Genomic DNA, 14,882 nt, shown 5'->3' with positions numbered 1-14,882 from the left:
GCACAACACGATAATAGTACTGCAACGAAATCACTAACCAATTTACGTTACTAAACGAAATCGTTGGACCGAACGAATGCCGTGTGCTTACGATAAAGATGTTGGTACGAAGAGGCCGAGATAGGTACGCCACCATGTATACGTATAAGATGCATGATGGGAGGGATGCTGTCCAATAGGAGAGAAGGATTTCATGGTCGTGACTAGCATCAGGAACCAATGGGAGAGCAGGAGGATGGTGGCGAGTCTACTAGTACTAAGATGGCGGTGCGTGGCGCGAGTTTCAAAATTGTTATCCGGGCAAATCTCGGACTTTCAGAAACCTTTCGTATCCTGAAAACATTTCGTATGTAGAGCCGTTAAATTTTTCGCATTGGCTTTCGTATCTCGAGTTTTTCGTAAGTTGAGCCTTTCGTATCTCGAGGTACTACTGTATGTTAGAAAAGTATACAAGATGATTATGTATAGTTGCAGAATAATATACAATATTATATAGTAAAGGTACTACAAGAATTCACTGCAGTAAGAGGTTCAATCAATGCTAAACAAGGGAGCTGTGGAAGTCGTACGAGATCCATCACCAAGGTTCTACAGCCGAGCTTTCCTTGTGGAGAAGGCTACAAGGGGCTGGTGACTGGTGATAGATATCTCTCCTTTGAACTGATTTGTTCGCCAGACTTGGTGCACGATGGAGACAGAACGCTCTGTGCTCACCTCTATCAGGGAGAACGACTTCTTGCTTTCACTGGACCTATAGGATGTGTATTTCCAGATATCCATTCATCAGTCCTCCATGAAATACCTTCGCTTTATTCTTGAGGGGTAGGTGTTCCAATTCAGGGCCTTTTGTTTTGGACTCTCGATTACCCCTTAGGTGTTCATGAGAGTGTTCACCTTAGTGTCTGCTTGGACCCACTCAGTTGGGATAAGCCTGTTGAGGTATCTTGACGACTGGTTAGTCTTGGACAGGACAGGAATTGCCTTCTCAATTTTTGTCGTGATCTTGAGATTGTGATAAGTTTCGAGAAGTCAGATCTCTTTCCCAAGCAGAGGATAAAGTATCTTGGCATGCTGATCAATACGGCAGAAGCACGGGTCTTTCCCCACAGATTCGATAATCAGCAAGTTCAGGAAGGCGGCTCAACTGTTCTGTCTCAGCAGGAACAGCCAACTCAGCTTTGGCAAGTCGTGATCGGTCACCTGTCGTCATTAGAGAAGTTAGTCCCTCACTGGTGTCTTCACCTGCTGTCTCTTCAGTGGAGACTAAAGGAGTGTTGGTCACAGGCTTGGGATCCTCAATCCTTTCTCATCCCTCTATGGAGGAAGTGAGGAAGGATTTAGCCTGGTGGCGAGACTACAGGAACCTCTTAAAAGGCCCCTCTGGACATGCTTTTGTTCTCGGACGCATCAAACAAGGGTTGGGGCGCACACCTGGAGGAGTTGCGGACTGCAGGAGTGTGGGACTGACGCGACAAGCACCTGCACATCAACATTCTGGAACTCAAGGCGGCTTTCTTAGCCCTCCAAGAGTTCTGGGATCAAGTGATGAGACACTCTGTGGTGATGATGATTGACAACACCATGGTAGTGGCATTTGTCAATAAACATGGGGGTCTAGTGTCTCTCCCATTGTATTAGTTGACAGAGCTGTCGGCCAGGTAGTAGCAGACAAGCTCAGTCACCAGAATCAGGTGGTAAGGACAGTGTGGTCCCTACACCCAGATATGGCGGAAAGATTGTTTGACTCATGGGGGTGTCCAGTGGTAGATCTGTTCACCACCTGGCACAACAGAAAACTTCTGTTTTTTTTCTCCATAGTGCTGGGCCCATGGGCCTTGCTCTTACGACCAGGATGGGAACCATGGTTGGGTGAACACCAGTCTATTCACATGACTATCAGATTCCTAATGTAAAGGAAATGAAATTCAAGACATATCTCACTAGCATCCACTATCCTGCTCTTCATTGGAGATATAGTTGCTGTTACTATTCAATGAAAACTTGCAGATGTCCATACGTCACATGAATACTGGCCCTATGGTCAGCTGTATATAACAAAAAGTCTAGTATATTCCTAGGATGGAATTATGGCCCCCTAAGAATTAGGCATTGATGTGTTGAAGTACCTTTCTTATAAACCGACAAAGTGTATTCAAATGATCTTTTAGAACAAATTACCATTTCAGGGGTGAGCAGAACTGACCTCTAGGCAATTTTGTTAAATAAATTGTATTTTTCCTAACTAAACAAACCTGAGGTCCTTTACATTTTATGCCCACCTCATGCCACCCCTCAATCTATCCATGGGCCTAAAGCAAAGTGGAATGTTTACGTCCAGTCAGGTGATTATGAACAAGCAGGTACTGCCTAACTACCTCATTATTGCTCTTCTACAACCCTTTTCCAGTCTATGCTGAAAGTAATTCCTAATGTAAAGGACCTCAGGTTTGTATAGTTAGGAAAATACAGTTTACTTGAAAAAATTGTGATATTAAGATTGATTACTGTTATGGGTCAAAACACCCAGGTAGTTGATTGCACTTCTACTGCCAAGACTGACTAGAGGTCAGTTCTGCTTACCCATGAAATGGTAATTTGATGCTCTAAAAGATAATTTGAATGCACATTGTCGGTTTATAAGAAAGGGACTTCAACACATTGATGCCTAATTTTTAGGGGCCATAATTCCATCCTAGGAATATTTTAGACTTTTTGTTATATGCAGCTGACCATAGGACCAGTTTTTTTATATAATGACCCATATCATTTAACTAGCATATCGCTGTATGTATTTATGTGAAGTTTGTTTTATATATTCATGTGAAGTATGGACATCTGCAAGTTTTCATTGAATAGCAACAGCAGCTATATCTCCAATGAAGGGCAGGATAGTGGATGCTAGTGAGATATGTCTTGAACTTCATTTCAAGGATCTTTTTGTTTGAAGCTTGGTTCACTAACTAGGGTTGAGATTAGACACAATTGCTAATTAGCAAGAGCACCAAGGATTCCTACATCCATTTTCATCTGAAGTGTTTTGCATTAGTAAACTAAATGTTGTAGATTGACAGAAATTTGGAAACTACTTAATGTAGGTCTTTGTAGATTCTGTACTTCATTATTTTATCTGGGTAGATTTGGCCAATGTATAAATAGGCCCTGGATTTGTTTCCCTGCTTTGCAGTATAGAAAAAACGCTTCATTTATGTTTTTGGTTTGAAATCTGATGCTTTTATTAGTTCAGTTGCTCATCAACATTTACAAAAGAATTTATGCAATCTTAATGATGCTCAAGGAAATCTTAATCTGAGAAGCATGGGATGTTATTTTCTGTGATTCATTCAGTGTGCACTGAGTTGTAGACTGGGAAAAAATACCTACTCTTTTGAATGTTATAGAATCAGATCCTCTGCTAAGATGTAATGATGCACTGACTGCTTGATACCATGTGTGGCAACTGTTTAGTGTGTTAATAATTAAAGATTACATTTCCTCTCTTGGAGTGTCAAGGTTAGGAGAGCAATTATCCATCATCCATCCAGTGTTCTAGGAGGTCCATAAATCAGGTGGTGTTTTTATATTTGTTGAGGAAGCTTGTGTTCTTTAAAAGCTATGATTTTATCATTTTTACTAATTTTTCATTCAGTTTATTGGTGTCAATTGTTGTAGACTAAGAAGTTTCAATGGATTATATAATTTTTCTCCTCTTTTCCAGTTGTTTATCACAAAAAAAGTAATTTGTTGATGACTGTGCGGTCAAGATACTTTGCTAGATTACATAAATTAATTAATTAGTACTTTCATTACATTACACAATATTGTTCCTATCACTATATGGCCTTGAAAACATTTTTAAACAGAATTCATGCAAACTGTGCACCTTGTTGGGCAGCCGTGTTTAAAAGTTGACCTTTGTGAAATATCAAAACTGATTCATCAAAGAAACAATGCAAATGTATGGGAGAAAAGATTACTTTTAAGATACAAGTGTCTAAAAAAAATAATGTGCATAACTTGGTATTTATACACTATTTTAGAGTATATACTTGTTGGTATGTTATGAAAGCTGGTTTCAAAAAAGATTTTTTTTTATAGGCATATTATGGTGGAGAGGCACGATGTGACGTTGAAGCTGGTCTTGGTGATGATTACGACCCAAGAGAGCTTGTATGTGGTGCATGCTCTGACGTATCACGGGCCCAGATGTGCCCAAAACATGGTACAGATTTCCTGGAGTACAAGTGTCGTTACTGCTGCTCTGTAGCTGTATTCTTCTGCTTTGGCACAACTCATTTTTGTAATGCTTGTCACGATGACTTTCAGCGTGTAACAAATATCCCCAAAGCTGAACTTCCACATTGTCCAGCAGGTAAGATTTATGTTTGTCTGCAAAATAAAGACGCTCAAGATATGTATGTTAGGTAACAACACTGTATGAAGTAGTGTGTATTTGTATTAGAACCTTATTTGTTTTTGTATGAAGAACAAAGCATTGCTTTATTAAGACCAGCGCTTCATTATTCAAATGGTTGAACAAGATGGAATTTACAGTGAAAACATTTATAATCTTCAAAAATGAAGTCTTTTTTTCAAGATAGCATAGGTTCCATTTTTTCAGCTTAGCTCTTAGTTTTTTCTTTTAGTATTCCAGTCAGGAAAGGGTGTCATGGAGAAAGAAAGGTTGTAGGGGTCAAGAAAACTCTTCCCATATCTTGAAATATGTATTTGGTACATAGCATTCCAGTATTACTGGTCATAAACTGTCACTTCGTATTGCGTTTGGTCCTTGTTTCTTCACAAGTATGAGAAGGATGGTCATGTTTTCATCAGTGGCTGTGTGTGCATTAGCAGAATGTCTGGTTAAACTTGGCTTTGAAAATGATGTGTAAAACTTACCTCTTTAAACCTCTTTAGATTCAGGACCTCTCAAACTGAAATTTACAATCTTCAAATTGGAAATCAAGTGTCAGCCCCCCCCCCCCCCTTTTTTTTTTTTTTGTTATATCAATAATTCCTATAGCTCTTACTATTTCTCTTTCGAGATTCTTCCCAGCTCTTCTAAGGATTGATTCTCACATGCAGAAAGATAGAACTGAGATGCTATTTCGCTTGAGTGTATGTTCATGGAGGAACACTAGATTGCAAGTGGCAGGACTGTTTAATGTAATTTCATTGAAAATTCTTTACTTCTCTACATCTCTGCTGCCACTAGTTCTCTGTAGGCAAGCTAGGGCTGAGCGAGGTGGTTATGCCTGCCCTGGTTCTAGTTGATCTCTTGATTGAGCAAATCCTTCAGACACAGTATTATGTCCCCTACATTCTCTTGAAAGATGATAGTTTTAACTTCCCCCACCTAAGGTTGGGGAATTAGTATGACCAGCTCCAAGAAGTTGGTCATGTGGGAGAAATAAGCAGCAGAAACAGGGAGCCAGTGAAGGAGATACGTTTTCGGAACATTGCATTTTAAGGCAATATCTGGGCTTTATTCATGGTAGCCATCCAGGCAAAGTAAAGTGGTCTGTTTAGCTGCGAGTTCCATTTGGCATAGTGAGATAATTTTGAACATTACTATGAAGAAACAAGCAAAAAAAATCAGTTAATCTTAATAAAAATTGGATATTTTTATTTTGGTAAATAGGTTCAACTACCATTTATTTGATTTGTTTTTCAATAGACCATGTAATTTAGGGCTGGCCAAGATTTGCATCTAGGAAATCTGAAAAACTTGAATATTGTACAGATGGGAAGATTAGAACCATATTATTGAGTAGTTTAGCATGACATTCAGGACATCTGTATGCATATTAAATAGATCTGTATGGATATTAAATAGTCTGTTTAAGGAACTGAAGTTTTGCGACAATACCACATTTGACACAATTGTTTGGTGGAGATCAGCACTATAATATTCTAATTGATTAAAGGGTACACCCCTTTTTGTGAAGCTTTGGGGAAAGTTTCAGGTAGTTAACTCTCTCACACCAACAAAACACAAGCAGAGAGAAGCTGGTAATAGGTAAAAGTTCAGGAATTCTTTCAGGAGATACATTTAAGTGTCAGTTGATTGGTTAGCTTTAAATCTGAAGTGTGTAGATAGGGTAGAAGCCTTGCTAAAATAACAGATTGATTAATGATATCAGTTGAACTAAAGGCAGGAATTCTTGGAGAAATTGGTGAATTATGGATGTGCTAGAAAGTTTAGCATGTGAAATGAAAATTACTGAGTGGCAGAATTTGAAAGCTTCTGTCTGGAGACCATCACAGCCAGGTGATATAGGTAGATTCTTTATGGCATACTGATGTTACCTAATGCAATACAGTTGCCAAAATTAAATTGAAAGTTGCCAGAAAGGAGGTGACCTACCTCCCTTTGGGAGGATTATTATCATTTATGTAATTAATAATTAAGATGAAATGATTGCCCTACATTCTTGCAATTGCCTTGTCCCTGAGGTCTTCACCTAGTCTGATAGTTTTTCATCATTAAGTTTAGGGACTGAATGTCATTCCAGAGACAAAGGTAATCTCTAAAATTTAATTTTCGAGATATTGCAGCTGCTTATCATTTAATCGATAGTGCCTCATAACAAGTTTGAACTGCATTGTTACTTTACATATAACACTGCAAAGTGCCCTTCCCATTGGCCACCATTTTGCTTCTACAGTAAAAAGATTTCTTGAGAATGGGAATATAAATTATTAACCTGGTCATTACATTATGCATGTTGCAAGAACTTTGATTCTGATTCCTTATCTTTATCAGTTTTAATTGCAGCTGCACATTCCCTCAGATACAGAATGTTTTATGAGAGAGAGAGAGAGAGAGATAGAGAGAGAGAGAGAGAGAGAGAGATGGGGGTTAGCAAAGATAGGAAATGAAATTGAATCGAAGCAATACACTCTCATAGGGGCTGACACAAAATAAAATTTACAAGAAATTGCTAGGGTACATATTTTGTTAATCTTGTTACAGTTATGAAAATGGCATGTTAATCTTTTTACAGTTATGAAAATGGCAAAGTACTGGAGAGATTTTTTTGATAAAAAGAAAATAACACCAAATCATATTATGGAAAAACTCCAAGATGTTTGATAGGCAGAATCTGTTTTTTTTCTGATGCAGTGTTGACTGTTTAACAACAGGTTGTTTCTATCAGTGTGATCCACATTTGATCTGCAATTGTGGACTCAAGAATCTCACAAGGGGCTGACGTTAGACAGATTGGTCTATAATTTTTGCTTGTTTGTTAACTTGGGGCACATAACCTGGTTTCCATCATTTAGGTGCCTTCCATTGTTCTGCATTTTTTATGTAGTTTATATAGGTAGGGAACTATCTCCTCTTTTAACTCATTTTCTCTTGGATGAATCCCATCTGGGCCAGGAGATTTGAACTTGTTTAGTTTTTATATTTTGTTTTTTGTCTTCTTTAAATATTATTTTGTCAAGTGGTTCTGCCTCTTTATATTTCATAGTTGGTTCAGGGATTGGGGTAGCATCTTCAGTTGGGAAGGCATTAGTAAAAAACTTATTCAATAATAATACTTTTTCCAAGTCTGAATTCATTAGGTTTCCTCCATTGTCTCTTAGGGGACCTATGCTATTTTTTATTGGCTTCCTACTATTAACATGCACAAAGAATTTTTTGGGTTTTCCTTTAAAACTCTTATCCTCATTTATCTTTGCAGTTTTTACTAATTTGTCTACCGTTTTACTGAGTTCTTTATGTCTGCTTGCTTCTTCTGGTGTTAGGTGTGGAATCATTGATTTGTGCAGTCTGTCTCTTTTTCTTATTTTGTTTTCAATTTCTCTGTTGAACCACTTAGGCTGAGGGTTGCCTTCTTTTAGTATTTGCTTTATGGTGTACGTTGTACATCTGGAGTGTTTTTCTGTGTATTCTTCTAGAAAGGCTTCCCGGTACTTATCTAGATGTTTCTTGTCGTACTCTAGATTTTTAACATACTCCTTTAGTTTTTTAGATCTCCTTGAAGGTAGTCCAATCTCTTTAGCATCTTCTCCTTTTTATGGTGAATATTAATATGAAATGTAATATTTTTATGGTTGCTTTTGCTTAGAGAGAGAGAGAGAGAGAGAGAGAGAGAGAGAGAGAGAGAGAGAGAGAGAGAGAGAGAGAGAGTTTGAGTGTTAGAGAGGAGAAAGAGGGAAAGAGTCAGGGAGGCTTGGAGTGAGAAAGAGAGAGGGAGAGAGAATTGAGGGGTGTTATGGGGGAAAAAGTAGAAAAGAGTGAGGGAGACTTGGAGGGAGAGAGACTATCGGTGGTCATTCAGAGTTTTCCCAGGCAGTGCTGGGTTGGTCAGCTGGTATCAGATCACTTAGCCAGAGAAATATGTACAGCAATTACATCTTCTTGCTCCATTATTCAGGGAGGCAAATTTTACTCTCTTCCCAAGAATATTTAACAAGAGTGTATTTGCTAGCATAATCTTACTGTACAATTTATAAGTTTGCTCATGGTATGACATCTCAGATTTTTAACAAAGTGCACTTGTTGATTAGTACTGGATTTTAGCTTATTAGTGTTGCCATGTAGTATGATTAAACAAAAATAATGATTAAGACAAATAGACCAGACCTGAAGAGTTCAGAAGTTTTAGTAGTTTATTCCAACAGTAGGGGTTTGTTTGGTAATCTGCCCCCCCCCTTCCCCTGGCCAAATGCCAGAATTTACTTATGGACTCTCATGCTCTTAACCTACCAACTTTCAGTGATTCATCAAGCATACCAAATCCCACTGACTGCATAGCAGCAATATCTGAATTAATTGACTTTGCGTTTTATTATGAAGTAAAATATAATATGTATACAGGTATAACAGATATATAGTATAAAAGTTTTATTGATATATACATGAAGGAGTTTAACTAACAGTAAATGTCTTTATTTGCATAGGTATTGAACATGAAAAATTTTGGAAAATAAGTTGGCATATGGCATTCCTTTTTCTGCACCCTCCCTCCTCTTCCTGAATTTTGCAATCCTATATTCATAATCAGGAAGGCCTAAAGTTTGTGTGAGGTTAATTTTACATACTTAGATGAAATGGACGGAGGCTGTTAGTAATGGTAACATCTTGTCTGCCATTGATCTTCCAGACACATTTCCTACTAAGAGTCACTTGCTCTCACCAAAATTCATTTGAATTTTTTTTAGTTACATTGTATTCATTGTCCATGCATACGTTTTGAATCATAAATCTTTATATCACAAATTTTAAAAGTAATTTGTATTTCCTAACTATACAAACCTGAGGTCTGTACTTAAGGAATATGCTTCAGCACAGCCAGAAATGGTCATTTAAATTTTAAACAAGGTGGTTAGGTAGTTAACTACTGTCTGACTGGATTCACATTGCCTTTTGGCACTGTGAATCCAGTATACACATCCTTTAATGAAAAACCAGCAAAATATCTTGAAAAATTTAGTTCAATTACAGTCCTCTGTATTTCTATCAGTATACATATCCTTTAATGAAAAAATATAGTAATTAGTGAATACAAAAAAAAGTGATTTATTGATAATTTTAAAGATATGGTCCATAGAAAAATTCACAAATTGGTAAAAGTTCCTGCATAAAATTGAAAGATGTATTCCACAAAATTCCACAACAAAGTCAAGCATGAAAAAGTGAAGCGCATAAAAGTGGGTTTCACATCGCACCTTTCCAGTGTAGGACTAATCCCAGGGTGGTCCTATAGCCCTTTACAGCTGAGACAGGGAACTGCTGAATACTTGCTGAATCGTGGCTCTGTCACTGTGCAGTGAGGAAATTCTCTTACTTTCAAAATATGCTGGGTAGTTTCCAACTGTGAAGTGCAGAGACCCCTCTAACCGGTGGCACTGTTCTTCGTGCGGTTGACATAGTAAGTTGTGCTCTGAGAGAATCTCTCTTGGTGCCTCAGAAAGCAGAGATAGTAGGTCCAGATACCAAATGACACTTGGCCATTTGGGAGCCATCAGGATCATTCTGAGATTCCGGGTAATCATTCATGGGCAGGAGGCATTACGTCAGGAGACCAAAAGCCATGGCGGGTAGCATTTTGCCCCCTGCCACTCCTGTACTGGACCCATTGGCCTCATTCTTGTCCCCCTGTAATCTACCTACGTTCGCTGCTAACCCCTCCGGGGAAAGCTTCTCTCTCCTCTTACCTTTACGACAAGTAAGGGGGAAAGGGGAGGGAGGAGCTTTGGCGGCGGCCCCGAGCAGTTGCCTTTCTGGGATCTTTCCTTGCCTTGAAGGTCCTCCTTTGGATCAAGGATGGACCCTTCCAATTAACCGGATTGTTCCCCCTGCAGGTGTTTTGCCCGGATTAGACCAGGCTCTGGCTTCCCTGGGCCTCGCGGGGTCCCCTTCAGTACCGCGACCAGCGCTGCCACCCACTCTGTCTCTGCCCCTACCACCTCTACCCTGACCCAGCCCGGCTACTCGGCTTCTCCGCACCTGGTCTGGTCTAACTATCTGACAAACGCCTCTGCTTCCACGGGCAGCGGGCATCAGCTGCCTTCCTTTTCCTTCCCAATACTGCCACCTGGGTTCCTGCCTACCCTGAGGTCGCCAGATGTTACGGCAATGCCAGCTCTACCGAGGATGGGACCTGCTTCATCGCAGTTTACTTCAGACTGCTTCCTTGCCCCCTCCGTGACTGCTGTAGTTCCTGGACTGGCTGCTGTTCTTGCTCCTGAGCCCGGTCCCAGACCTGCCCCCAGCAAGACCATGGCCCCGGTATGCAAGCCTGCCATCTCCGAAGTTCCCTGGAATGCCCTCATATCGTTTCTGCAGAAGGTGTTGAAGAAGTCTAGGAGGAAGAGAGCTAGGAAGGTGTCGTTGTCTTCCTCTTTGGGTTCATTTTCATCGTCATCATCTTCGTCTTCGTCAGCCTCCTCTTCCCCTTCTCCTCTGAGGGTTGCTTCATCTAAAAGGGAGAAGGGCATCCCCCCCCACCCCAGGAAGTCTTTATTTCGAAACTTCCAAGGGTATGCATTCCTTCTCTGGGAGGAAGGCAGTTGCCTCTCTTGTTGGCTCTCCTTCTCCTTCAGGAAAGGAAAACAAGGCTCCGACGGGACTTCCTTGGTCAACGTTGGCTAACGGCGTGCTGGGTCAAGTGAATGATCTTGTCTCTGGACAGGAGAATTCCCTTAGATCCATCCATTTGGACCAGTTGCTTCCTCCCCCTCTACCTTGCCAGAGGCGCTTCTACACACATCAGGTAGGCCTCTACCGACCAAGCAGGTTGACCCAGACCTGGTTCGCCTCGGTCTGGGTCTGTCACTACAACACCTGACTGCAGAGAACATCTCGCTCTTGCAGCAGGAGGCAGCGACATTGGAAGCCACCGCCATGGCAGCTCTCCAAGTAGTCTCCTGGTTGAACCTGTGGTCTTTCACAGTGTCCAAAGTCGCTGCTTCTTCCGGGGCCATCACCCCATGGGTGACTGTGCCGTCTGGGGGTAGGGCGATTACCTATCTGGCCCACCGGACTGCCAACCTGTGGGCGAACCTGGGGCTCAAGAGGCGCAACGCCGCCCTCTCCTGCCGAGAATCCAGGTCTCTTGTCTCTGAGTCGGTCTTGGCCTTGCATAATGGACCGTTGCTGGGTTCTGCCTCTCTCTTTGATAGAGAGCAAGTGGATGCTGCGGTGGACAAGCATCGGGACGAGGATAAGGATCGGCTTGTCCACCTGACATTAACAACGGCCTTTGCACTTTTGTGTCCTGCTGCAGCCAGACCAGTGAGTTGGGCTAGCACTTCCTCGGCTCCTAAGAAGGCTTCTGCTTCTAAGGGAGCCAGAGGAACAACCCAGACTTCTTCTTCCGCCCCCAAGTCCGAGACTTCCCATCCTTTTCAGAATGATTTCCAGTCAGGACAAGGAAGAAAAGGGAAGAAGTCCAAAGGGAAATGCTAGGGCTGGCATTCCCCTTCAGCTGCTGCCACAGGTGGGGGGCTGCCTATCGAGCCATTTGGCACCTTGGCAGTGATAGTGAACACCTGGGTAGTGGATATCCTTCAGGAGGGCTATCTACTCCCCTTCGAGTCTCCACCACCCCTCACCAACCATCCGGTCCGGCTTCGATCCTACGTAGTGTGATCTGAGAGGCAATAGGCATTCCTGCAGGAAGTGCAAAAAATGTTGCAGAAGAGCGCTATAGAAGTCGTGTCGGATGGGTCTCTGGGGTTTTACAGCTGAATCCTTCTTGTAGAGAAGCTTCGGGGGATGGAGACCAGTCGTAGACCTCTCTCCTGTGAACCGATTAGTTCTCCAGACTCTGTTCAAGATGGAAACTGCACATTCAGTGCTGGCTTCTATCAAGGAGAACGACTACATGCTCACGAAGGATCTGAAGGATGCATATTTTCAAATACCAATCCACAGGTCTTCCTGCAAGTACCTCTGCTTCATCCTGGGGGAGACAATTTACCAGTAAAAGACTCTACGCTTCGGACTGTTGACTGCTTCCCAGGTGTTCACGAGAGTGTTCACCTCGGACTCTCATATCAGCAAGTTCAGAGAGGTAGCACGGCGGTTCCTGTCAAGACATGAACAACCTGCCTGGCTTTGGCAAGTCATGATTGGTCCCCTGTTGTCCTTGGAAAAGCTGGTCCCATAGACAGCTGCACCTGTGGTCTCTTCAGTGGAGGTTCAGAGACTTTTGGTTCCAGCCACGAGATCCTCAGTCTCTCCATGTTCCTCTCTCACAGGAGGTAAGGGAGGACCTGGATTGATGGCTGGACGACAGGAACCTCACGGTAAAAGTGGATCTCACCACTCCCCCCCCCCCCCCCCCCCCCCCCCCCCAGACATGCTCTGATTCTTGGATGCATCAATCGAGGGGTGGAGCGCACACCTGGAGGAGTAGCTGACTGCAGGTGTGTGGAATGATCACGCCACGCACCTTCACATCAATGTTCTCGAACTCAAGGCAGCCTTCCTGTCTCTCCAAGAGTTTCAGGAACGAGTGATGGGACACTCTGTGGTGTTGATGAATGACAACACAACGATAGTGGCATATACCAACAAGCAAGGGGGACTTGCCTTCCTCATGCTCCACAGGTTGACAATGCAGGTGCATGAGTGGGCCTTGGCTCACGCAGTGGAGCTGTCAGCCAGGTACATTCCTGGCAAGAGGAATGTAGTGGCAGACAGGCTCAGCCGCCAGAATCAAGTGGTAGGAACCAAGTGGTCCCTACACCATGATGTAGCAGAAAGGCTCTTCAGCTTATGGGGGCGTCCAGTCATAGACTTGTTCGCCACCTGGTACAACAGGAAGATGGAGATCTGCTTGGTTGTACCGGACCCATGGGCAGCAACAGAAGACGTGTTCCAACATCCTTGGGACAACCTGGAAGGGTACGCCTTTCCCCCATTCTGTCTGATCCATGCCGTGCTCAACAGGGTGTGGATCACACAGTATCTGAGAATGATTCTGGTGGCACCCAAATGGCCTCAAGCCATTTGGTATCCTGACCTTCTGGCTCTTCTCGCCGAGGCACTGAGGGAGATCCCCCGTGGCACAACCTGCTGTCTCAGCCACACATAGAACAGTACCATCAAGCAGTGGAATCCCTGAGCCTTCACACTCGGAGGTTATCCACCATCTCTTGCGAGCTAGAGGCTTTTCATGCTGAGCAGCGACAGAGATGGCGGATACCTCAGGAAGTCCTCTGTGGCTGTTTACCAGGGGAAGTGGGCCGTCTTTTGTGGTTGGTATCTCTCCGATCAGAGCCACTATTCAGCAGGTCGCGGACTTTTTAGTCTACCTTCATCGAGAGAAGCTCCTCTGTTTCTGCGGTAAAAGGCTATAGGGCTGCCTTTGTCTTTGTCCTCAAGCTGAAAGGGAAGAGATTTCTCCTTGTGAGGAACTTCAAGAGGTCTTGCCCTCCCAGGGACCTCAGGCCTCCTGAGTGGGATGTAACTCTCGTGCTGCAGAGCCTGACTCGTGCTCCTTACAAGCCACTCCAAGAGTCATCAGACAGGGATCTGACCCTCAAGACTGTCTCTTGCTGGCCCTGGCATTGGCGAAGAGAGTAGGTGAACTCCACGGACTTTCCTTCGATGTAAAGCACACAAGAGGGTGGGGACCGGTGGCACTAGAGTTTGCCCCGTAATTCATAGTGAAGACTCAGAATCCTGCGGTCCCTGATGCCCGATTCGAGTCCTTCTCCATCCCCTTTATTGATGATGATCCAGACGAGATGCTTCTCTGAGGAGGACTCAACATCTTTGGCCTGAGTGTCAACGACTCATCGTTAGCACTGGGGGTCCCAAGAAAGAGTTGTTCAAGAGCACTATCTCTTTCTGGTTTCGTGAGATGATCAGGAAGGCATACTCTGCTGCAGGCAATGACACCGGTGCCCTTCATCTGAGAGCTCACGAGGTCAGGGGTATTGCCCCTTCCCTAGCGTTTCGGAAGAACCTGTCGGTTTAACAGGTTTTGAAGGCAGGGGTCTGGGCACGCCAGACTACCTTCACCTCTCATTACCTTCTCCTTGGGAACCAGTGGTGGCTGCTCAACAAATTGTGTAGCTTACCCAGCTCCTCTAACAGGACAGGTTAGCATATAGTCTCGTTGTAAGGTATGATTGGATATAATTGCAGAGTGACTAGCTCTTCTTTCCTCTCATCCTACTCTTCCCCTTCAGGCAGAGAGTACGGGGACCACTACATGCTGGACCAAGCACAGATGCAGGTAAGACATTCCTTGGAGTACCCTTTCTATTCCTTCATTAGCAATAGAAGCCTATTCCTCCCCGTTTCCCTTGCAAGACAGGAAACAGGGGGTCTCAGACATAGGACAAACCCATTGCCTTGTTTTTGCCTTATTGTCTCTGACATGTGGTTCTTCTCTTTCCCCTAAGCGTGAATTACG

At 43.1% G+C, this 14,882-nt stretch overlaps 1 protein-coding gene across 11 annotated transcripts in view; it reads left to right on the top strand.

Moving 5' to 3' along the window:
• Positions 1-14,882, top strand: part of LOC135224515 (E3 ubiquitin-protein ligase MYCBP2-like) — a 1,655,355-nt gene that overhangs the window by 1,626,903 nt on the left and 13,570 nt on the right. For all 11 annotated transcript variants that reach the window (XM_064263565.1, XM_064263560.1, XM_064263570.1 and 8 more), the window contains one exon: positions 4,096-4,369. In XM_064263565.1, the coding sequence (XP_064119635.1) occupies positions 4,096-4,369 (274 nt within the window). The remainder of the gene's footprint in view (positions 1-4,095; positions 4,370-14,882) is intronic.

The sequence above is a fragment of the Macrobrachium nipponense genome, chromosome 12, assembly GCF_015104395.2.
Source record: "Macrobrachium nipponense isolate FS-2020 chromosome 12, ASM1510439v2, whole genome shotgun sequence".
Lineage (NCBI taxonomy): Eukaryota > Metazoa > Arthropoda > Malacostraca > Decapoda > Palaemonidae > Macrobrachium > Macrobrachium nipponense.
Note: the sequence above shows the minus strand (reverse complement) of the source record. Positions and strands in the feature narration are given on the sequence as shown.